Here is a 26,032-nt window from a genome sequence, read left to right on the forward strand (position 1 = left end):
TGACGTGAAGGCAATTACCGCTCAGCTTCTCGCGGAGCTCTGAGGGACAGACAGGCGAGGCGGCGTCCGCTTATCGCACGCGCACTTCTGCAAAAACAACCTCAGTCCTTCAGCGAGACCTCTCTTTCATTAGCTTGTCGTCACTCTAATTAGAGCACCGATGAGCAACATGAATCTGTTCGTACTCGCAACTCTTTTCTCAGTGGTTTTGGCCGAAAAATCACCTCGGCTGAAATTCATCGTGAATGGTAAGACTTTATTTGTCTTTAACGTTACAGTTTCAGTCTGCATAACGCATACGTATTTTTTTTCTGTGGAAAGTTCTGGATTTTTCTAAAGCCATGTTTATCCTTACTCTAGCACAAATTGTTCATCTTATTTTTCCCTTGGGAGAAAAAAAACTGCTGCGTATCCACTTCCGTTAGGATGAAAGAAATCAAATGGCAATGTTGGTGACTGGAAGCAGGCCAATATGGGGCACTGATTGCATTACATAGCTGTTTTGAAAACAAAAACCGATTGAGGCTCATGTGGACGTCATGACTTCACATCATGACGTATATGTGATATTAATCGGGGTTTAGAGTGTAAGTTTATTTATTGCACTACACTAGAAAATAAAGCTCTAGCATCGCGTTAATTAGGGAAAATGTAAACATAAACACATATAATCATGCTGTCAATATAGCTGGGTTTATAGCCTAAACCCGACGCTTCATACAACACTACTGGAGGGCTTTTTGACCGTGTAGCCATAGAAACGTCTCTTTAAGATTTGTTAGGCTGGTCAAGATCGAGTAGTCTGCTTGGGATGTTTGAGTAAACAAGCTCTTGATTCTTCATGGAGGGTACCGAATAAGTAATTTCATCAACTGGGCATCCACTTGCTCCCTAAACTTGTAATCGCAATGAATGTCATTGCTGTACGCAGTTATTTTCGGCTACATCCGCGGCTGGTAGTTTTAAGAAAAGCGTAAGGCGCAATCTTCAGGGCTGCAATGCAGGTGCGCGAGCGAACGGGAATGATGGCACTGCAGCAACTGATGCATTTCCAAGACACAGGGCACAACATGCGAACCAGCGAGAAACACTCGAACAGCCCATGGAAAATTCCACGAAACCCACCATTATTGTTTATTCCAAGCACGTTCTTCATAGACTTGTGTATCTACAAAGCCCTGCGATTCACAATTCAGGTGTCTATTTGAAGACATCAACACGTCTCTTGGTCATCTTCTAAGTGTTACGTGGTATTACAACCTCTTAAAACATGAGAAAATATAAGGTATGAGAGCAATTTGTGCTTGACCGCCCACTTCAGCACCATGGACAACGCTTCCCTCAATCCTCAATTCAGCGCACGTCTTCATTAAAATAATGAAGGATGCGATCAGCGAACAAATACTCTTAGCTAAACTACTGCTTTATGGAAAGCGATATGCAAATACAAACCAGATCAGACTGGTCTGCAAGCTTCGACCTCGTCAACCCCCCTGATCAACCGCCAGTTATTGATTAAGATCTCTGCCAGCGCCGAGCGAAACAAACACCTGTTGCAATGTATTAGTTTTATGAAATAATTGCGCAGCCCCGCGGTGGGCTATGTAATTTAGCAGGCTATCAATAATTTATATCTACATAGCGGTTACCATTGACAACCACATTTGACATTTTCCTTAATTTAGGTCAAACGAAGCACGCCCACAAAAGTGGATCAGGCGTTTGAATTAATCAGCTGTTTTACCCCCAAACCAAGATTGTACAGTGGAATTCAGTAATAGATAAATGATATTCAGGGTGAAAAGTGATGCTAATTTAGACTTGCTGTAAAAATATATCTTGTTTTTATAAAAATGTAAAGCCAACCGTGGTTGCCAGAATATTTCTCTGTAAACACATGTTAAACCATCAAATCCAACAGTGCACACTGCTACTAAAACTTTTAATTCTGGGTGTTATTTCCTCCACATTTACTTTCTGCACTTAATTAAGAAACTTGATGTTTACCAATAATTAGTTTTTATTTCATATCATTTTAAAGGGCACCTATGATGAAAATCAACTTTTGTAAGCTGTTTGCACAGAACTGTGTAGTTTGTCCACAGTCATATTGGGATGATATAAACACAATAACTCTCTTTTTTTTTTTTTTTAATTTACTGATGTTAAAAAAGGACCCAAATCCCAGTGAGTTTGAGGCCCACTGCACTGTGGCGTAGGAGTGCGGGTTTTCCCCGTTCACCAAATTGATTGACAGGCACCATGTATACACACGTCCACGGAACATTTTTTTTGCTACAACTCTGTGATTTTTATAAGTTTAAAACGTTTTTAAAACAGAAGATGTTTGTAATAGAGTAAAATCACTACATAATTCTTAACCGCTATCATCACTACAGCCACATGGTGACAGTAAACACGTGTATATATATATATATGTGTATCCTGCAAACGGCATTTGTGTGAGACTCATCATTTCAGGAAGGCTTGAATAAACTCCACCACAAATACATCGAATAAACTTACTTGGTATTTTTGACTAATGAGCTGTAGTTCAGCTTCATCTGTTTCTGTCCCTATCACTGATGGCTGTTTATCTGACATAATGCATGATGAGAAGCAGACACTCACGTGGGAGCTGTGGGCGGGGAGAAGTACTGTAGTTCATTTAGATTTAAAGCCACAGGCTACAAAAACAGCTACACTGTACTCAAGAAAGCAAAATGGGCAGATTCTGGAGGCTATAATAAATACTCTGAGTATTTTGAGCTGAAACTTTACAGACAGATTCTGGAGACACCAAAAGCTTGTATAAGTCTTGTAAAAGTAGTAAAATAGGTGCCCTTTAAAGTATTTTACCAATAAAATTACAATATTTTTACAGTGCATCACTGAACCAATTATAAATTTAATGCATAACCAACTGATCAATTGAACCACAGCACTACAGAGTCTCTAATACCAAGATTTTCGAGTGGAAATTAAACTCAATTCCTGGAGGGCCGCAGCTCTGCACAGTTTTGGTCCAACCCTAATCAAACACATCTGATCCAACTAATCAAGGTGTTTAAGACTACTAAAGACTATTAAGCTGGTGTAAATTGGGGGTTGTTGGAGCTAAACTATGCAGAGCTGCGGCCCTCCAGGAATTGAGTTTTAGACAATTGCCTTAAAGATGTTTCTTAACATCTAATAGACCCAATGCTCAACCCCCAACCTGGAAGACCGGGGCACACAATATGGACATTTTATATTACCCAATTCAACTATAGTACTTGTCGTTGGACTTGTGGGGGAAACCGGAGCCTCCGGAGGAAACCCACACGAATACGGGAGAACATGCAAACTCCACACTGAAATGCTAACTGACAAAGCCGGGGCTCGAACCAGCGACCTTCTTGCTGTAAGGCGACAGCCCTACCCACAGCACCACCATGCCGCCCATCCTCAAAGGATAGTTCACCAAAAAATAAAAAATACTGTCATTATTTATCCAACTTTAACTTTTTTCAAACAAATAGATTTTTTTTCTTTGTTTTGTCTGTCTGTTCAACACAAAGTAAGATATTTTGAAAAATGTTGTAAACCTGTAACCATTGACATCCATAGGAAAAAAATATTAAAGTCAATGGTTGCAGGCTTTCAACATTCTAAAAAATATCTTCTTTTGTGTTCAACAGGAGGAAGACACTCAAACTGGTTTGGAAAAATCAAGGGAGAGTTAATGCTGACAGAATTGTCATTTTTGAGTGAACTATCCCTTTAAATAGCCATAATATAATATAATTTTTAACAATATTTAAAATCATGCACTAGAAATGTGTTAAAAAGAATGACAGCTTTGTAAATGCATTCAGCAGCAGTGTAATGGGTAAAAGTTCACTTAATATTAATCCTGTGACCATATTATGAATTTGGATGCAGTCTCTACAATCTCTACAATTGGAAACATTCAATGCATTTAAATAGGTTCATTAGGTTCTATTTGTTTTGCTGTCTTATTCAAATTGTATGACTATAGTTGTATTTACATTTTTTTTTCTCTGTAACAATATATGAACATATACCAACATTGTGTGTGTACTTAATTTCTGTCTGTTTGTCTTTAGAATCACCTCGATTCCGCTTCATAAAACCAGAGAACTTCACAACGGTTTACCACCAACACGAGACTGATGTCCTGTATGTGGGGGGCCAAGGGGTCATCTATAAGCTCAGTTTTCGTGATAAAGAAGTGCATGACATTCAGGTAGGGGGCCGACACTGTAACCCAGAGCCAAAGTAGATCTATCACTGCTCTAAATCCTGACCTAGATAGCTGGTACTCAGCAAGTAACAAAAAAACTGTGCTATTATTTATGGAGCAGAACAATGTCTTATAATGGAGGCTCTTTAATACGATTACTTGCGGTTGGATAAAGAAAGCATTTCTTGCCAAGGACAGATGGTTATGGTTTCTTACCATTTAACTACAGCAATTATACTCTGTTCTGTTTTCTACAACAGAAAATAGCTCTAACATGATGAGAACAAATCACCCCTACAGTACATTATTATGAATGCGAGGCTGTGTGATTAGTACTGTTGTTGATGTGCTCACAGATCCCTGTGGTGATGGATGAGAATGCAAAAGAGCTGTGCCTCTCTAAATCATCCCTATGGAAGGTAAGAGAGACAATCCTACAATATTCAGTCAGTTTAGACCTCGGGTAGCGTGTGATTTCAGGCAAAGAAAAGGATTATCTTTACTCATTTAGGCTGTGATTCAATTCATCTGTTCTCCTAAACCCCTCAGTGTGAATTGCACTCGTCAGGTTTAGCGGGATTATAATAAATGTAGAATTCGGAGACTGACTGTAATCAGACCATTTGTGAAAGCGTTTCCCTCGTGAGCTAAAGCCTGGCTGGATTCACTGCCCTGGTTCAACATTTACAGAAATAGTCATCCATGATGAGCAGGTCATCACTCAGAGTTGACTGAATGAGGCTATTTTTTTAAGGGTAATGGCACAGACAGACTGTCAAATGAGAGTCTGGCTTGTTTAGAGATCTAAATAAATATGGTGGTTAGGGTGGTTATGTTGATCAGTCAAGAAGAATAAAGTTGTAACAAATTCTAATTAAATGCTAAAAAAATTTCTTTTTGGCACTGGTGGTTTCATGATGGCACCAGTGGTCACCTTTAACTTCCATGAAACCTTTCCATAGCAATAAATGTTCTTTAAATTAATAAATGTTCAACACTCTAAGAAATAAGGAAAGGTTATAAGGAAAGATTATTTTAGGAAAGGTCCTTTACAGAAAAGTGAAACCTTTTGGAACGTTTAGTATTGAGTATGTTGTATAGAAAGTGGGAAAAGAAAATCTTCTCCAAACTCACAATTAAAGCCTTTAAATGTTTAGCAAGTACACTACCTAACAAAAGTCATTTTGTTCCTAAAATCTGACTTTTAGGAACAACAAATGATAACTTGACTTCTAGTTGATCATTTGGTATCAGAAGTGGCTAATATGAAAGGCAAACACCTCTAGATTATGCTTATTTTACCAAAATAAAACATGATCATGCCTTGATTTTTAATTATTTAATTAGGACAGTAAAGTCTGACTTTGGTTAGACCAAAGTCTTGTCACTTAACAGAAATAATGTAGAGTATAGAATATAAAGTCATGGTGCAGTGGAAAAATAATTAATATTGTTTATGACTCCCATGAGCTTGGAGGACTGCATCCATACATCTCTGCAATGACTCAAATAACTTATTAATAAAGTCATCTGGAATGACAAAGAAAGCATTCTTGCAGGACACGCAGAGTTCATCAAGATTATTTGGATTCATTTTCAATGCCTCCTCCTTCATCTCACCCTAGACATGCTCAATAATGTTCATGTCTGGTGACTTGGCTGGCCAATCCTGGAGCACCTTGACCTTCTTTGCTTTCAGGAACTCTGATGTGAAGGCTGAAGTATGAGAAGGAGCGCTATACTGCTGAAGAATTTGCCCTCTCCTGTGGTTTCTAATGTAACGGGCAGCACAAATGTCTTGATGCCTCAGGCTGTTGATGTTGCCATCCAGTCTGCAGATCGCTCATACACCCCCATACTGAATGTAACCCCAAACCATGATTTTTCCTTCACTAAACTTGACTGATTTCTGTGAGAATCTTGGGTCCATGTGGGTTCCTTCTGCAGTATTTGTGATGATTGGGATGCAGTTCAACAGATGATTCATCAGAAAAATCTATCTTCTGCCACTTTTCCAAATGATCAACTAGAAGTCAAGTTATTATTTGTTGCTCTTACAACTGGGATCAACAACAAGACTCTTGTCAGGCAGTGCATGTCTATATAATGTATAATAGTCTTCATGTTTTTGATTAACTGTGTTCTTTAATCTTTTAATAGCATGAGTGTGATAATTTCATCACGGTAATTGAAAAAGTCGGTGATTCAATGGTGGTGTGTGGGACAAGAGCAGGAACTCCTAAATGTTGGCTGCTGGTAAGTCTGTTGAAATTCTTGATTTTGATTGGCTGAAGGTTTGCAATAATATTGTTTAGTGTACAGATATTTGTATTTAGATTTGAGTTTGAAATAAATGCACTACCTTCAAACATTAACCATAGAAACTCTGTGAAAGTTGCTGAAGCCTTTAATCCTCTGTGTGCTTTATACCAGCGAGTCGATGGAGATCAACCAATCCACTTTTATTCTCAAAAACATTTGCAAAGTGGTAGCTAACATGTTACTATATTATATAAATCATTAATTTCATGCACATACATTATCTGTTTTGCTCGAGCATTCTCTCTCTCTCTCTCTCTCCCTGTTTGCCTGTGGTTAGTTCAAAACTGGGAGATCTAACATTTGATTTGGTCAAATTTCACACTGCAAAAAGCAGTCCTATTTGTAACTTGTCAATAACTTGACAAATGACCACAGAATAAATGGGAAAATGAACTGCGTGCCATGCATTAAAAGAGTTTAAATGTGCTTTGCATCGGGCGGTTCTTTCCCTCCGCTTTTAAAATTGTGCATATGAGTTGACTTTATTGGTACCCATAGGTAGATTCTTTTTGCAGTAAAGTTTGGCATTTGATACAAACAATTAAATCACACATATACATATCCACATATGAACATGTAAAAGTACCTTAAAAAATATTACAATATAGTCAGAGCGACAATAGATGATGGGACAAAGCTATTCCTGTAATAGGAATAATAATTTTGTCCTACTAAAAAGTATCTGAAACCTTTGACCCAAAGAGAGTAGGGTAAACTCTTCAGACAGAGGAAGAGAGCCACAGCTACTAATGTTCTGGGCAATCTGTAAAAGCTGTCTATTATACAGGGATTCAATACTCAGCTTTAAAATGTAAACACAGACACTGATGGAGAAATTTGTTTTGCAGTTAAATTTGGATTTGGAACAATTATAAGGGAACCTCATTCACTTACTTTCCTTCTGCTTAGTCCTTGATTTATCTAATGTCACCATAGCAGAATGAACTGCCAATTATTCTGGCATATGTTTCATGTGGTGGATACTCTTCTAGCCATATATTAACCATCCTTAAAATAGATTTTAAAACATTATTATTATTATTATTATTATTATTATTATTATCACGTAGATCTTTTGTGGGCTTTATCCATTGTAAGGCCTCCTGCCTGAATTTAACTGTAATAAGCAACATATCTTCAAGAAAATCCTGTATGCTTGGGTATTCTGTATTCTGTACCCAGTAATATGGTTACTTCTTCTGCACTCTCTATAATAAAGGTAAAAGAGCTGTCACTGGAGCAGTACCTTCTAAAAATGGATAAATTTGTACTTAACGGGTCCATATTAGTACCTCAAAGGTACATTGCAAAAAAATCCATAATTTTACAGCTGGGGTGCCAGAAAAAAAACGTAAAATAACGGCAGTTAAATTACAGAATTTTACCGTAAAATAACAGACGTTACATTACAGAAATTTACCAGAAATTTTAATTTAAGAACATTTCTGTACGTTAACGGCTGTTATTTTACAGTAAATTTCTGTAATTTATAATATTAATATTAAAATAATATTTGATGGGTTTTTTCGGCACCACAACTTTATCTATTAGTACCTAAACGTTTCAAAAGGTAAACATTAGTGCTTTTTAGGTATTAATATGTACCCTTGAGGTATTAATATGGTCCCTTTTGAAAAGGTACCAACGCAGTGATAGCTCTTGTACCTTTCATGAAGATATCACACCTTGTATGAAATAGATCAAGACTTAAACTCTGATGGAGTTTGACTGAGATATAGCATGAACACAACAGGTAGTGTGAACTCACCATAAGATTTGTTTACTGCTTAACTTACAGTCTTAAATCACAGAAACGCCACATCTGCTTAATGCAGATATTTCAGGTTCTCTTATGTATTGAAGACACTTATTGAGTATTGTTTGTCATCTTTCCAAGCGCTTTCTGTCGATTACTGGAAAAAGCGAAGGGAAAATGAGACCAATTTTCTGTCAGAGCTCAGCTGCTTTGGCAGAATTGAGGCTGTTTATTTAACTGCTTCTGCGTTATTGTGCACATTTTCATAACCTCTGTGTCTCTGCTGTGGGTGTGATTTATAACTGAATCATTTAACAGTTTCTTTCGCCGCTGTACTTGGATTAAAACCAGGCAGAACAGAAAGCGTTATAATAAAATGAGAGTTTCACATCCTGAAATGTGGGATGCATTGTTAGTGGATGAAAAATATTATGGGGAAAGCAAGTTTTCAGCACATTTCTTCCTTAAATAGGTCTGATTTTGAAAAGTGCTAAAGGGTCTTCAGTGCTGTTTTCATAGAGAAAGCCTGAGGAGCACTGAATAATCACATCATCTCTCTCACCCAGGTAAATGACAGCACACTGACGGACATGTCTGAGGAAACAGCAGCATCTAACATCTTGGCACCTTTTCCCTCTCAGCGCTCTATCAGTCTGTCAGCAGGTAGGGACAGGAGAGGAGCGGAGGAAGGGGAAAGAAGATAATGTGAAGATGATGGGAGAAAACGCTGTGTGCTCTGCTCAGAAAGAACATTGTGCATCACAGTAAATGCAAAAGAACAACTTACAAAGAGAACAACAATCCCTGTAGTATATGAAACAGAGAAATCTCTCTTTAGCGCTCTAAATGTCAGATACAAAGTTCATTATTTTATATGCCACGCAGCCGAAAGGTCAGCACTGATCCTGAAAGAAGTTGAATGTCTCTGCAATGTCTTTATCTGTCAATCAGAAAGAAGTAGTTTGCAGTTCATCCGCAGCCTTCTGTTTTAGTCTGAGTATCAAAGTATTGCAAACACTGCTAATTCGGAATCAAAGTTTAGCGGATTCTTTGATTTGATAGGACTGTGTAGTGACAGAGGTTTGGCTGATGGATATACTTATCTCTCTCTTTCTCTCTCCTCATTTAGATGAGAATCTGTACTCTGCTCTGTCAGCGGCTGCAGGACAGACTGGCTCTATCCGTCGCACATTCGGCTCCAAAAAGCAGCTGAAGACAGAGAATAAATGGTTACAAAGTGAGTTGACAGTTGTTATCTATACTGCATTAAAGGTTTGGAGATTTTCTTGAAGGACTGAGCAAATTGATTCAGGTCTTTTATGACAGCAGAGCAAAAAAAAAAACATTATTTTGGTAATTACTTAAAAATGCACATCATAAATCAATGGAATAAATTTGGATTTTAAACAGATTTTTTTTACTGAAAAATAATATATTGTGAAATGTTATTAGTCAATTTTCATATGTACTCATGCTCATTTATAACCATGCATACTCAATACTGAATATACACTCATGTATTCATTCATACACAGATATCCATACATACACTTGTACTTAATTATACATAAAGACTTGTTTACTCATTTATACTCCTTCAAACATGTAGATACTCATATTTAGTTATATATATACTAATGTACATTCATGCACTGATATTCATACAGTATTTACAATTGTAGTCATATCTACTTGTGTACTCATTTAAACTCCCTCATACATGTGGATACTCGTATAATTGTATTCTCAAGTATTCTTTGATTCTAATGTGCGCTTCCACATCCACTCATTTATACCAAAACATACACTCATGTCCTTAAGAACTCATTTATACTCATTCATTCATTTTCCTTTCTTTATCTGGGATTGCCACAGCGGAATGAACCACAAACTCATCCAGCATATGTTTTACGCAGTGGATGCCCTTCCAGCTGCAACCCATCATTGGGAAACATTCAAACACAATCATTCACACACATAAACTACGGCTAATTTAGCTTACCCAATTCACCCATTGTGCATGTCTTTGGACTTATGGGGGAAACCGGAGCACCCGGAGGAAACCAACACGGGGAGAACATGCAAACTCCAAACAGAAATGTCAACTGACCCAGCCGTGTCTCAGACCAGCGACCGTCTTGCTGTGAGGCCGTTGTGCTACCCACTACGCCACCATGCTGGCCACTCATTTATACTCATATCTCCTAATATATACTTAAGAACTCATGTCTACGTGTACATACTCAAGAACTCATTTATACACATATACACTCATATATACTCAAGTACTCATTTACTCACTGATACTCATGAATTTATTCAGACAAAGACAGTATTTTTTCATTCCTAAACATTATAGCCTCAAATGTTTTTGAATTTATTATATCTCTAAAGGTTATGTAAGGCAGTTTAAAAGTACATTTATCCACTTGCAAAAATGAATCTGAATGTAATCCATTGTCTTCATTACAAATACTGTATATCAAAAGCTATCATCAAATTGAGTTTATTTATTAAAGATCTCCAGATGTTTTTGTATAACAAATATTAGAGAGGTATGAATTAAAATTGTTCATCGTATTTATCCTCTAAAACAGGTAATTGCCAAATTTTGTAAAGACATCGATTTAAAATGTGTTTTCTGTAAAGATAAAGAAGTGAGTATTATTCATTTATTTTATGATTGTATTTATACACAATTATTTTGGTGTTTATCAAATATTATTTTTTTAGTTTAGAGTTTAAGTATTGAATTGAAATTCAAAGAAAAAGATGTTTTATTTTTTATAAGAATGTTGTTGATTTCAAAATTTGGTATATTGTCAGTTTACTCATTATATATGGAACATTTTTATTCATAAATGTAAATGTGCAGTGAAAAAAACTAAATTTTCCCTCTTAAAAATTAGAAATAGGTACCTGTGTACGGTAAAAGAAACAAGAAAAACCAAAGCAAAAAGAACTGTTAATTATTTTAAAGACTTAAATCTAATCTTTAAGTAATTGTAATTATTTCATATTTCTTTATATATTGTATTTATTTTGATGTCAATTTTATGTTATGTAATATTTCTTCCTATTTTTTTTAATTCCTGTCACATCAGAGGCTAGATTTCCAGTTTAAAATGTCATTATTTAGTCTTCAGTGTACATGACCTAATATACAGATTTCTGATGATTACTAAGAATATGATGAATTTGTGATGAAATAATTTTTGGAAGTTGTGATATATTTTGTGATATATCAGTACTGTTTGATCAATAGAAAGGGTAAAAGAACAGCATTTTTTCAAATTGCATTTAAATAAATATATAATTTTTCCATTTTACTAGTAATACAACCCAAATCATTGAGGATAAGCGAATGTAAATACAGCAATATTGATAGCACCACCACTGTTGGTGAAATCAACTAATTCTGCAAATGGTTTACTATACTTTCAAATGCAGCATAGTTTGAATCTATAACAATAAATGTCTCTAAATGTCTCGATCTTCTTAGATCCGCAGTTTGCAGGAGCTGCTGTGATACCACACGAGGAGAAACTCAAAAATGAGATCTACTTCTTCTTCAGCGAAGTCAACAGCACCTCCAGTCTAGATGAAGAGCCGTACAGGGCACGGATAGGACGAGTCTGCATGGTAACAAGCTTTTAGCAGTTCCTGCTTCACATACCGCACACTGCTGTAAGGACACAAGCTTTCGGATGACCTTTGTATCTGTGTTTCAGGTCGATGAGGGAGGGCTTCAGAATGTGCTGCCCAACTCCTGGACTACATTCCTGAAGGCACGTGTGATGTGTGGGAAAGCTGGAACTCCTGTGCAGTACAACAACTTCAAGCAGGCTTTCGTTCTGACCTCTCATCTCCGCACTGGCTTGATCTATGGCATTTTCTCCAATGCCTGGTAAGCAGATGTCTGAGAGTGAGTAGGATGGTAGCATTCGACAGCAGACTGTTGAATAATGCCTCTGGCAGTACTACATTCAACATAGAAAAACACATCCCTATAGATTTACGCTCAAAACATAACTTTTACATCGACTATGTATACACACACACACATATATATATAAGACAGATTCTGACAGAAATTTCAAAATAAGATGGCTCATGCTCGTAAAAGACAGTATTTAGTATGAATCCATATGCCAGAGTTTATTTTCTAATTTATGTATTCTTTCAGCTTTTTTTCTATCTCCAGGCAATCCCATACTGCCTCTTTAATACTATATTAAGGTCTGGACTCTGAGGAGGCCATTTCATAACTGTTTTATTCTAGAAATATCATGAATATCTATACATATCATATAATTTCCTTCATTCAGTCATTTTCTTTTTGGCTTAGTCCTTTTAATTATTAATTAATCTGGGGTCGCCAAAGGGGAATGAATCGCCAACTTATCCAGTATATGTTTTATGCAGCGGATGCCCTTCCAGCTGCAACACATCACTAGGAAACTCACATAATATTATAATCAATAATCAAATCAAATCGCTTTTATTGTCACATCATCAGCAGCATGTGTACTGTGATGAGTGAAAAACTTAGGTGCTGGCTCCAGACAGTTTAAAGTACAACAACATACTACCAAAAAAACAAAACAATATACAATTGGCAATGTTGACAGTAATACGTAGAAGACAATAAATAAGTGTACAATAAAATTATCTATAAATATCATTACTGTTCAGTTGAAGAGCAAGAGATTATATATTATATTATATTATATTATATTATATTATATTATATTATATTATATTATATTATATTATATTATATTATATTATATTATATTATATTATATTATAATTTAATATTTTATTATAATGTATTTTATTATATTTTATTTTATTTTATAATATTTTATTATATTATGTTATATTATATTATATTATTATTATTTTATATTATATTATATTATATTATATTATATTATATTATAATTTAATATTTTATTATATTGTATTATATTATATTATATTATGATATTATATTATATTATATTATATTTAATTTTATTTAATTTTATAATATTTTATTATATTATATTATATTATATTTTACTATTATATTATATTATTATTTTATATTTTATTATATTATATTATATTAAATTATATTAAAATATATTATATTATATTATATTATATTATATTATATTATATTATATTATATTATATTATATTATATTATATTATATTATATTATATTATATTATATTATATTATATTATATTATATTATATTTTATTATATTATATTATATTATATTATGCTAAAATGACAAATCTAATGGTGGCCAAAGACTTTTGCACAGTACTGTTTATAAAAAAACCTTACAAATAAAACCACATTTTCTCTAATAAAAGTTACATACTTTTTACCATCTTAAATGTGCAACTTGTAGTTCCCAAAGTGAGTTATATAATGTAATTACTGTTAAGTAAGCAGTGTGTGTGTTGGTGCAGATGAGAGAGATTTTTGTAAGGTAGCACATTTAAAACACAAAGCTAGTTCCACTTTTAGTTTTGATAAATTTGTTTTGGCTTGACCTTTATGATGAAATGTCGTTTATAGAGAATGCCATTTGCGTTTGTTTTAATGTCATTTATATACCATTTCTGTTAGTTTTATAGGTCTCATTGGTTTTTTTAAAGGGTTTGTTGTTTGGTGAGGGGAGGCAAAATACATTTTTATAATGTTTGTAGATGTTTTGCTGGTGTATGGGAAGCCTGTTTTACATTCTTTTGTTAATGAAATTTTAAAATGTGACTTAGGCTGTACTTGTACTGTATGATTTTCCTCCTTTCAACAATAATTTTCTTTCTTTTAAAGATTTATTTTTTGGGCTTTTTGCCTTCTTTATTAAGTGAATAGCACAGAAAGGAGACAGGAAGCGAAGTGGGAGAGAGAGAAGGGGTAGGGACGGGAAATGTTCTCGACGCCCAGAAGTGCTACTGCACCATATGTCAGCGCTCTAACCACTAGGCTATTGCGCCGACTCAACAATACAATTTTCACAAAAACTGAAGTAAAAGTGTTGTCCAACATTATTTTTTTCCTGAAAATATAGTACACTACCTGGCAAAAGTCTTGTCGTCGATCACAGATGTAAGAGCAACAAATAATAACTTGACTTCTAGTTGATCATTTGGAAAAGTGGGAGAAGGTACATTTTTGCGGTGAACCATCTGTTGAACTGCATCCCAATCATCACAAATACTGCAGAAGACCTATTAGAACCTGCATAGACCCAAGATTCTCACAGAAATCAGTCAAGTTTAGTGAAGGAAAAATCATGGTTTGGGGTTACATTCAGTTTGGGGGTGTACGAGAGATCTGCAGAGTGCATGATAACATCAACAGCCTGAGGCATCAAGACATTTGTGCTGCCCATTACATTACAAACCACAGGAGAGGGCAAATTCTTCAGCAGTATAGCGCTCCTTCTCATACTTCAGCCTCTGCATCAAAGCTCCTGAAAGTAAAGAAGATTAAGGTGCTCCAGGAGTAGGACTGGCCAGCCCAGTCACCACACATGAACATTATTGAGCACATCTGGGGTAAGATGAAGGAGGAGGCATCAAAGATGAATCCAAAGAATCTTGATGAACTCTGGGAGTCCTGCAAGAACACTTTCTTTGCCATTTCAGATGACTTTATTAATAAGTTATTTGAGTCATTGCAGAGATCTATAGATGCAGTCCTCCAAGCTCATAGGAGTCATACACAATACTATTTCTTTTTCCACTGCACCATGACTTTAATTCTATACTGCTCATTATTTTTGTTATGTGACAATACTTTTGTCTAAGCAAAGTCAGACCTTACTGTCCTAATTAAATAATTAAAAATCAAGGCATGATCATATTTTATTTTGATAAAATAAGCGTAATCTAGAGGCCTTTGCCTTTCATATAAGCCACTTCTGATTCCAAATGATCAACTAAAAGTCAAGTTATTATTTGTTGTTTCTAACACTTGAATAGGCGACAAGACTGTTTGTTAGGTAGTGTACAGATATACAAGTTTTAGTACCATATTAATAGTGTCAGTATTGGTTCGAATCCCGGCTGGGTCAGTTGGCATTTCTGTGTGGACCTTGCTTGTTCTCCTTGTGTTTGCATGGGCTTTCTCCGGGTGCTCCGGTTTCCCCCACAATCTAAAGACATGCGACAGGTGAATTGAATAAACTAAATTAGCCATAGTTTATGTGTGTGAATGAGTGTGTATGGATGTTTCCCAGTACTGGGTTGCAGCTGAAAGGGCATCCGCTTTGTAAAACAAATGCTGGATCTGTTGGCGGTTCATCCTGCAGTGGCAACCCCTGATGAATAAAGGAGCTAAGCCTAAGGAAAATTAATGAATGAATAAATGGTTAAGACTAAATAAATAAAAGACACAGACAGAGAAAAGCATATTCCTTAAAGAGGTAAACCTATTACAATCCAATCAAATGTGAATGTCCAGTTCAGCATTGTGAGTTCTTGTCTTCATATTAAGGGAATACACTGCAAATAAAAAGCTTTTCTTACTTTGATTTTTTTGTTATGATTCTAGTTCAAAAATCTAACAATTCTTACATTAAGAATAATTTTCTAGCCAAGAAAAAAATATTGTCATATTTTAAGTTTTTTCTTAAAACAAGCAAAACAACTGGCCAATGGTGTAAGCAAAATAATTTAGTTTTTTCTTTTAATATATTATTATTTAGCTTACCCCACTGGCAGATTATTTAGCTAGTTTAAAGGAAAAACTCACTTAATTTGGGCATTTTATTTCTTAAAACAAGACAATATGTTTTGCTTGTCTAGAAAATGCTTCGTGATTTAAGAATGTTTAGATATTTGGACTAGAAAAAAAGACAAAACATCTTACTAAGAAAAGTCAGTGTTGCAGTGTAGATCAGGGGCACCGCTGGCCGCCATGGGCTCTCTGACAAGTTGATATTGAAGAACGTTGGGGGGGGGGGGGGGTGGTATTGCGGTTGAAAGTGAAGAGCGGGGTGGGGGGGTGAGTTGAGAGAGGTGGTATCGCGGCTGAAAGTGACGAGCGGGGGGAGGTGGTATCGCAGCTAAAAGTTAAGAGCGAGGTGGGGGGGGGGTCTATGGGGGGTGGAAATTGGCGCGGGCCCTTGAATATGTCTCTGGGGCCCCCATTAAATGTATGGGCCCTTAGAATCTTCCTAACTCCCCCCCCCCCCCCCCTAGCGGCGCCCCTGGTGTAGATATCTGATCACCACATCAGAACTGATTAATTTTCAGCCCGTTTGGCCTGCTGTTTGTTTTTGATGTACAATATGTATTTAATATTGGTTTCAGATCTTCAAAAGATATAAAGCATTTCACTAATTCTGTAGATAATGCTTCTTTACCAAACTTATCATGAGTTATAGACCGAAATGTACAAAATAATTATCAGCTAATTAGTATTTGTATATGAGTCAAGATGTATAGTAGCAATGCAGATACTTCAAAAATCTGTGTCTCATGTTCATGTTTTTCCACAGGAACACCACCGTAGTGTGTGCGTACTCTATTGAAGATATTGACAAAGCCTTTTCTTCATCCAAACTGAAGGGCTACAACTCACCATTGGCAAATCCACGTCCTGGAACGGTAAACACACCAAAAAGTCAAAGCAAAGTCAAATTTAGCTTAACAGAGGTTATACGGTACATTTAATCACGTTCTTATTCATTTTCAACACACCTATTAGAAACTAAAACAAAGACACAACCTGATTCATCATTTGTGTGGTCTTCCTCCATCCAGTGTGCTTTCAAGAATAACACTCAAGCTCATAATCAGAAGATCCTGAGTGTGATCAGGGATCACCCTGAAATTGAAGAAGTGATCGGCCCGGTACATGACGTTCCTCTGGAGTTGTCGGTTCAAGACCACTTCACTCATATCGTAGCGGACACAGTCTTGGCTGTCAATGATGAACACTACAGCATCATTTATTTGGGCACAGGTACAGTAAACTGCAGAGAAATGTGCTAAAGAGCTTGAATAATTTGTTAAAGCTAGAGATGCATTGATATTAGAATTTTGATGACATTGACAAATAGTAATTTTCATAGTATTTGGTAGCACTTTACCTAAAGCCTTTATATATAATCTACTATAAAAGCATTTTAATGCATTATTTATGCTGAGTAATGCACCTTGTAATGTACTGTATGATGTCAAGATTGATTGTCACTGCAGTATTTGTTTATTCATTAGTACACCTTCAGAATGTTTAATGCGTTCAATCACGACAAAGAACCAAGTTCAGTAATGTGTAAGGATAAATCACAGTACAAAATACATTATGAAAGCCTTTATTATGTATATTTGTTTACATATTAGCCATAAGTGTTTGGTTTATAAACTCTGAGAAAACTTTATTCTTCTCTCTAAAGATATATTTATTTTATTAAAAATAACAAAAAACCTGTCATATTCATTCATACACTGATTTTCCTAGTCTCTATATTCATCAGGGGTCACCACAGCCCAATGAACTGCCAACTGATCCAGCATATGTTTTCCCAGTACTGGCAAACATCTATACACACACATTCACACACACACACACACTACGACCAATTTAGTTTATTCAATACACCTGTACTGCATATCTTTGGACTGTGGGGGAAACCAGAGCACCCGGAGGAACCGGAACACGAGGAGAACATCTATACTCCACACAGAAATGCCAACTGACTCAGCCTGAACTCGAACCAGAGACCTTCTCACTGTGGGGCGACAGTGCTAACCACTGAGCCACTGTGTCGCCCCAACTATCATATTGTGAAATACTATTTCAATTTATGACAATGTTATAAATGTTTCTAATTGAATAAATTCTAAAATTATTCTTGTGAATTGTACAGCAGCAATTGTTTCTTTCAGAAATCATACTAATGATTTGGTAAAAAAATATATATAATATGTTACTATTTAAAATAACATTTTTTATATAAAACCTTCATTTATGTAAAACCTTCAATAAAGCACCAAATTAACATTTTAAAATGATTTTTGAAGGTTCATGTGACACTGAAGACCGGGGTAATGATGCTGAATTTGCAGACTTTGAATCACAAGAGCTAAACATATTCTAAAATATATCCGTGCTTTAAATTAAAATAATATTTCACAATAATATTGAAATGCGGCCTCTGTGAGAATAAGAAACTTCTTGAATGCAAACCTGAATGATAAATTATATAACTAAAATACAGTATACAACAAACATTCATTATGGCACCCCATATATTTCTCTCTCATTTCTTTTACTGTTTTCTTTTTTCAATCTTTCCTAATCAAGTTTTTCTTGTATCTCCTGTACAGAGAAAGGTAAAGTCCTGAAGGTGCTCCACACCATAGAAGGAGCCTTTATCATCGCACAGTACTCCTTATTCCATGACGACAGTCCTGTCACCAACATGGCCATCGACCCCAAAAAGGTAGAGACTTCCTTTTAAAACAAGACAAACTAAAACTAAATAAATATAAACAGCAGTCAACGTTTGAAGTGGTCCATCACCTTACATCAAATCCTTCTAAAACTATTGATCAACACTCATTTTGGTTTTAGGACAGTTTAGAATTTTTTTTGGTCCACTTCCAATGTTGACTACTGTAGATAACATCACTGGAATAATAACAAAGCGAATTGCAAACATGTAAAATGATAAATATAATATATGTAAATGACAAACATATTAAATATGTAAATATTTAATTAAATATTTGCTAATTTGCATACAATTATTGCACAATACTTGTTTGATTTTATTTATTTATTTGACAAGGAATTTTGGGAATCTTTTTTATTTATCATCTATAATTCAGAAAATGATGTACAGTTGAAGTCAGAATTATTAGCCCTCCTGTCAAATATTTCCCAAATGATGTTTAATAGAGCAAGGAATTTTTCACAGTATTTGCTATAATATATAATTTATAATAATATATAATATATAATAATTTTTCTTCTGGAGAAAGTCTTATTTGTTTTATTTTGTCTAGAATAAAAGCAGTTTTTAATTTTTAAATAACTATTTTAGGTCAATAGTATGAGCCCCTTTAAGCTATATATTTTTCTGATAGTCTACAGAAAAAAAACATCGTTATACAATAACCTTCCTAGTTAACCTAATTATCCTAGTTAAGCCTTTAAATGTCACTTTAAGCTACTGTATATAGAAGTATCTTGAAAAATATCTAGTCAAATATTATTTACTGTCATCATGGCAAAAACAAAAGAAATCAGTTATTAGTTAGAAATAAGTTATTAAAACTATTATTTTAGAAATGTTTAAAAAAATATTTCTGTTTAACAGAAATTGGTTAAAAAACATATACAGGGGGCTATTAATTCAGGAGGGTTTATAATTCTGACAACTGTATATACATAATCTGTCAAATTATATCCTTCTGTAAAAATCTTCAAAATATAGCTATGAATAAAAATGTTTGGTGTATGCAAGTCCTGCTTGGGAAAAAAGGCCAAAATCTCAAAAATGATGTGCACAGTGCACAAAAAACCTGCCTACAGTGTCTTATTTTACTTTAAAATAGGCCAGTTTAGCCTGCAATGCTGTATCACATTATTCTACTGTAATCTAATAATATTTAGCATTTTTACTTTACAGCGAAATGAAGTAATTCAAAAGCTGTTCGCATAGTTTTTAAAAATAGCGTTTGATAGGAGGCAGATGGCGCCTTTCACCTCTGTATTGTGCTATGTGCCAGGGTCATCTCTACATTGGCACACAGCTTGAAGTGCAGCGCCTCCCTCTGGCGGACTGCGGTCGTTACGGTCTCAGCTGTAGGGAATGCATCCTTTCACGGGACCCATATTGTGCGTGGGACGTGCACAAGAAGAAGTGCACTGCGATCACAACAGGCAGCATTAACACCGGGTACATATGCATTCGCTAATGTAATAAACCAACAAATGATGCATCACTGCTTTCATTTCTGAAGTAAATCAAATTTCGTGTCTTTCTTTTTGAAATCAGAAACCTCATTCAGACGCTTGACCACTCCAATGCCTCAGTCTGTGGCGATACTAAAGGTAGGCTGTTCAAAAAGACACTTAAAATGCTGTATTTCTTGTTATATTGTATTGCATTACCCTTTATAGCACTGACTGAGGAATCTGAAAGCTTTCCAAACTGTTTCAGCATCCTCCTGTTCCCTCTGAAACATTCTTTCTTATCACTTGCCTGAAAGTATTTAATTTGGAACTTGTTAACCTTAAGTTACTTTGAAAATAACTTCTTGAAGAATCCTAAATAAATATAAGCTCCAATAGGAATACCAAAATACATATTTTTGCAACCCTGTTAGTGTTGTGTGTCCAGATGAGATTAACGTTATCTGTACAGTACATAAACAGAATTGTCACTAAGAAAATGCTTGTATATAAAAAATCTTTTCACTAGTCCAGTCAAAAAGATTAAATACAGTTAATCGCATCCAAAGTAAAAGCTTGTCCTGCATATATCAATATACATATTTGAGAAAATGCTTATTTTATAAATTAAATATTTATATCTAATACAAAGTCTATGTAAATATAAATATATGTAAATATTTTGGTTTCGTATTTTTTTGCAATTTAGGTATTTTTTATTTATATAAACACAATATTTAGACACAGTGAGTACACACACTTAATGTAAATACAAACTTTTATTGTGGATGCGATCAGTCTTTTGAAAGCACTACTTTAGGCCTGTCACAATAAACAATATATTGACTTATCGCACAATATATGGATATGACCACAATGATTTTTAGGGGTGTAATATATATCGGCCATACAAAAAAGCATTTCTTGCAACATTTTAGCTGACTTTAAGATCTCTATCGGAGGTGTCTGTGTCAGTATGGGTAAAAAACACTTTAGTATTTACTATAAATTACCAACTGAAAATAGATCTGGTAGCAGATATCGCAGCCTCTGTTACTTTTTACCTTTCACTTTTTTGTTAACATTTATTATTATTTATTTGGGATATACGTTTTCCGATTCTGATTCCAATGTGTAAATTGTTAAAATTACTATATTTAAATGAAATATTCTTAAGATTAAAATATTATGTGTTTTTTAGAAGTGTGTACTTGCATTATGATGATATTATATTGCCATTCTGGCATTATATAATGAGTGGCATAAAACGGTCTTAAAATCACAATAATAGTATCGTGACAGGCTTATTGAGCATTCTATTCATCAAATACCCCTGTAAAAATTACTCACAGTTTCTAAAAAAAATATGAGAAAGCTGTAACACAACTGATTTCAGCATTGATAATAAAACTAAATGCATCTTAAGAACCAAATCAGTCTATCAGAATGTTACAGTAAAAACACAGTAATATAAAATTTAAATTTACCATTACAGCAGTAAATATACTTTTAATGCACTCACATAGAATACAAATAGCAAATATTGCTAAGCTATTGCAAATTGTAATAATATTTCACAATTCTTCTGTTTTACTTAATGTTTTATCAAATAAATTCAGTAAACATTTTTTAAATATTTATCAAAAACTAAACCCCCAAAGTTTGAATGATAATATATTTTATGTGGGTTTCCTCCGGGTGCTCCAGTTTCCCCCAGAGTCCAAAGACATGCAGGACATTAGAATTAGGTAAACAAACCTGGTTGTAGTGTATAAGTGTGTGAAAGAGCATTCACTGTGCAAAACATATGAAAGAATAGTTGGGGGTTAATTCTGCTGTGCCGACCTCTGAAATAGAGACTAAGGGCCAGGGGCGAATTTAACTAATAAGCAAGTTAAACGGCCGCTTAACTGAAATCTGAGGGCCCTCAAATAAATACCTAGAAGTATAAATTATACCTATATATTATATATAGCATAATTTTCTATCATATTTTGTATGACAAGGGTCAAAAAAAATTAGTTTCCTTTTATTACTTCTGCGCAAATGTGTAAACCACCCTCCATAATGGAGCAGTCCTAATAAGGTAAAGATTTAGTTTTAAAAATATAATTAAAAAATTCTAAATATTTAATTAAAACATAATTAAAACTATTTAAAAATTGTTTATATATTATTTTAGTTGTGAATTCATATAATTTCAAATCTTTTACAAGATGCTTTACATGTTGGTTTTTGCATTAAGACAAAATATAAAAAAGGAGATTGAGTGAAATAAGGAAAAAACTGCAAAATAAATCAATTAAGAATAAATTAAAGGACAAACTTTTGGGCCCCATGGCTGGAATTGCGTGGGGCCCCCAAATCACTAACGCCCAATCCAAATTCTATTTTCGTACCCCTACCCCTTCTCATCCCCCAACCAAGTGTGAAGGGGAAGGGCTTTAAAATTTATCCCTAAGAATTGGGACACCACTACAGCACCTGCACACGTCATCATATGTCATTGCAATCTCTTGCTTCATATGAGATCAGACGATCGTGACTGCTGTAGTTTATACTGTTGCTTAATTTTTTGGTATTCATCTTCAAGAAATCACTGACGGCATATATTATGTTATCATAATGACTTATTGTAGCAATAAGATTTTAACTGTACTGCACATTAACACCATGGCCATATTCATCTATGCAAACACACCAAAAACAACATTAACATTAGAGCAGACACTGTAAAAAGCTCATTCCCAGCCACTAGACTTTTCTGACAGGGTAATCGAGTGTCACCGAGTGTTAGAATGTTGTGGGAGTACTGTACAGGAGTTATTATTATGAATTATTGATTGTAAAATTTAGCGGTTTTTATTTTAGAGTTTTTTAAAGCATGATGGTAAAACACGAACGCGGTTATGAATATATTAAAGCATGTGCTTGTTTGTTGTAAAAATTTGTAATCTCCTTACAGCTTTTTACATCTCCGCAGCTTTGCTGGCGTTGTGGCTGGTGTATTCTGGGAAATTTTCTTAGGTTTCGAGAGTGGTCCTGAAAAAATCTCTCTTTCGAGGGCTATCTAGTCCTTCCTTTTAGCCTTATGCCTTCAAGATTCCCTTAACAAAACGCGCAAAACGAAGGGTTAGGGGTAAGGGGAAGGGCTAAGGGGTGGAATTGGGATTGGGCCTAAATCCACTTCTGCTAAGGGCGTACACAAACTAGGTACAGTTGTCTTGAACCATGCCAAAGCGCGATTTGTCCCCTCCCCCCCCGACGACGTGCACTGTTTTTGCCTTCAGAGTCCAAGCATGCTTACGTCATCGATGATGCGACTGTTCAGTATAACAGGAAGAGAAGCGCTCTCACACAACACAGTGGAGAATGCTTTAGTTATATAATTTTAGTTGTTTGGGATGCAGTGAAACGCAGTCAAATATTTTGCAGAACAGATCCACAACTGTTGACGTTCATATATATATATGAATATATATATATATATATATATATATATATATATATATATATATATATATATATAATCATTAATTTTCCTTTTATTTTAATTGTAGCTCTTTATTTTACAGCCCTGTTTCAAATGTACAGTATATTGCAAAATAACTAGGCACTATCCTGAATGTACACTATAAGTACCACATAATAATTTCATCACACTAAAACATTTCCCGTCATTCTCTAAAACAGCTCCTAAAGCCCGCAGCACCATCCCCAAAGAAGTTTTAGTAGATAAAGATGGGCCGGTCCTGCTGCCCTGCCCCGTGCGCTCCTATCACGCCTCTTACCGCTGGGAGAAAGACAACTGCATCAAGACTTACCCCTGCACCATCTCAGGCTCCTCATGTGTCCTGGCACCGACCCCCGAGCTGCCCTTGAAGGAGGGTGTTTTCCGCTGTCTGGCGGAGGAGAGCGGCCTGCAGCAGGAGGTGGTGTCCTATAAGCTGGTGTTCAACGGCGGGCCACTATCAACCTCTTTGGCCTCCACCCTGGGCTCCACTCTGCTGCTGGCCGTCACCGCACATTGGCTCCTGTAGATCCAGATTGAGGAAGAAACCAGTGTTATGCTAAGGTCAGCAGAGCATGAGTTCAGCTACAGTAAACTGCAGGAGCGTCTGGTCTCGGTATAAACTGGGTTTCTTGTTTCTTATTCGGAGCAATCACTATAGAGCTGCACGATTAATCGGTGAAAATCGCAAGCTCGATTCAGACACCCACATGATATCAATTTTAAATGATCAATAATTTGTATGTTTATTAAAGCTTTGAAGATTATAGCGGTACAGTACGTTCAAATCTGCGTTCAATTTATTATTCATAATAACAGTATTATTATTATTTCTATTTTATAAATATTCCAATTGCCACAGAAGGTCTGGGCTAAGTTTAAACACACTGATGTTTAAAAATATATTAGATCAAATATGAAAATCTACCAGTAGATTAAAAAAATATCAGTTTCAATGCAACTTGATGCTTCAAATTAAGGTTGTAGTTATTGCACTGATAACTTCAACCATTAAAAAAGTATTTATCATTCAATAATGTTCAAGTGATTCTTCAAAAATGCTGATTCATCAAGTAATGAAACGTTTAAAGTCTTTATAAGAGAGTCGTTAAACTGTTCATTCAAATCGAGGTTAATTTAAATTATAACCATTTAAATTTAAATTATATTATTATTAAATGACAAATTATCCATTTTAAATTATAAATAATTAAATAATTTTTTTAATCTGCAGTGAATTAAATTTAGCCTGAACATCTAGTAAATTATTATTTCCTATAATAATGTTGTCTATTCAGAATCGTGGGAGAATCGTGATCTCTAATAATAAATAAATTGCGACTTTTATTCAAAATCGTGCAGCTCTAAATCACAAGATTTATTCTTTTCTTTGAAGGGCCGAGAAAATGCCTACTATTGTCTCATTTAGCGAAAAGCTTGACCATTACCAAACTCCAGTGTTATGTATAACATGAACTTATATGTAAGTGAACTTTCATTCTGCCATCAGCCTGAAGCCAACATTTAGACTTATATACTGTATGTTTAAATATCTAATACATGAGGTTTGTGTACCGCATAATACATTGCTTGCAAAATGTTAGTGCCATCATTCAGATGTTTCAGAGGACTGCTTTGCTAAGACATGGAATCCCTATCAGTTCTTTAACAGGTTACTTTCTCATTTACACTTTACAGTGAAGTTCAGTCGCATTAGTCAAACGCATCGGTATTATCAAATCAGATTCATACAGAATAAGAAAAGCCGATTGACAGTATAGATAATAAGAATCAGTAATGCAAACGCCATCAAATAAACAATCAATTTAAATTCAGCTTTAAAATATTATTATTCAGTTCAAGTTGGTTCAGTTCATATTAAAGGGAACGTTCACTCAAACATTGGTCATTTATTCACCCTCAGGCCATCCAAGATGAAAAAGGTGACTTTTTTCTTCAGCAGATCATTTAAGAAGTGTTTTTTCTTGATGACTCACAAAATGGTTACACATACATATTTTACATATATATTTATATATATTTATATCAATATAAAAAAAATATATATATAATTTTTTTTTAAATTTGTACTTTTTTTCTATTTTTTATTTTATTTTATTTATTTATTTATTTTTGCATATTTTGTTTTGATTTCTGTTGTACATGTTAAAAGCTACTAAAATCAATATTAAAAAAATCTTGGAAAGTGAAACCGAACAATATTTATAACATTACATAACAGTTATGTAATGTACATAATGTTTATAACATAACATAT

At 34.7% G+C, this 26,032-nt stretch overlaps 1 protein-coding gene across 1 annotated transcript; it reads left to right on the forward strand.

The window, feature by feature from the left end:
• Positions 1 to 47: 47 nt before the first annotated feature.
• On the forward strand, positions 48 to 25,757 carry si:ch211-113g11.6 (uncharacterized protein LOC559008 homolog). The gene is made up of 14 exons (XM_056476174.1): positions 48 to 248; positions 4,110 to 4,249; positions 4,603 to 4,665; positions 6,407 to 6,502; positions 8,891 to 8,987; positions 9,454 to 9,561; positions 11,827 to 11,966; positions 12,056 to 12,231; positions 16,837 to 16,945; positions 17,102 to 17,303; positions 18,671 to 18,786; positions 20,078 to 20,247; positions 20,347 to 20,402; positions 23,937 to 25,757. The coding sequence occupies exons 1-14, from the start codon at positions 161 to 163 to the stop codon at positions 24,281 to 24,283; spliced, it is 1,908 nt and encodes a 635-aa protein (XP_056332149.1). The 5' UTR covers positions 48 to 160; the 3' UTR covers positions 24,284 to 25,757.
• Positions 25,758 to 26,032: the final 275 nt, after the last annotated feature.

Source organism: Danio aesculapii, chromosome 16 (genome assembly GCF_903798145.1).
Source record: "Danio aesculapii chromosome 16, fDanAes4.1, whole genome shotgun sequence".
Lineage (NCBI taxonomy): Eukaryota > Metazoa > Chordata > Actinopteri > Cypriniformes > Danionidae > Danio > Danio aesculapii.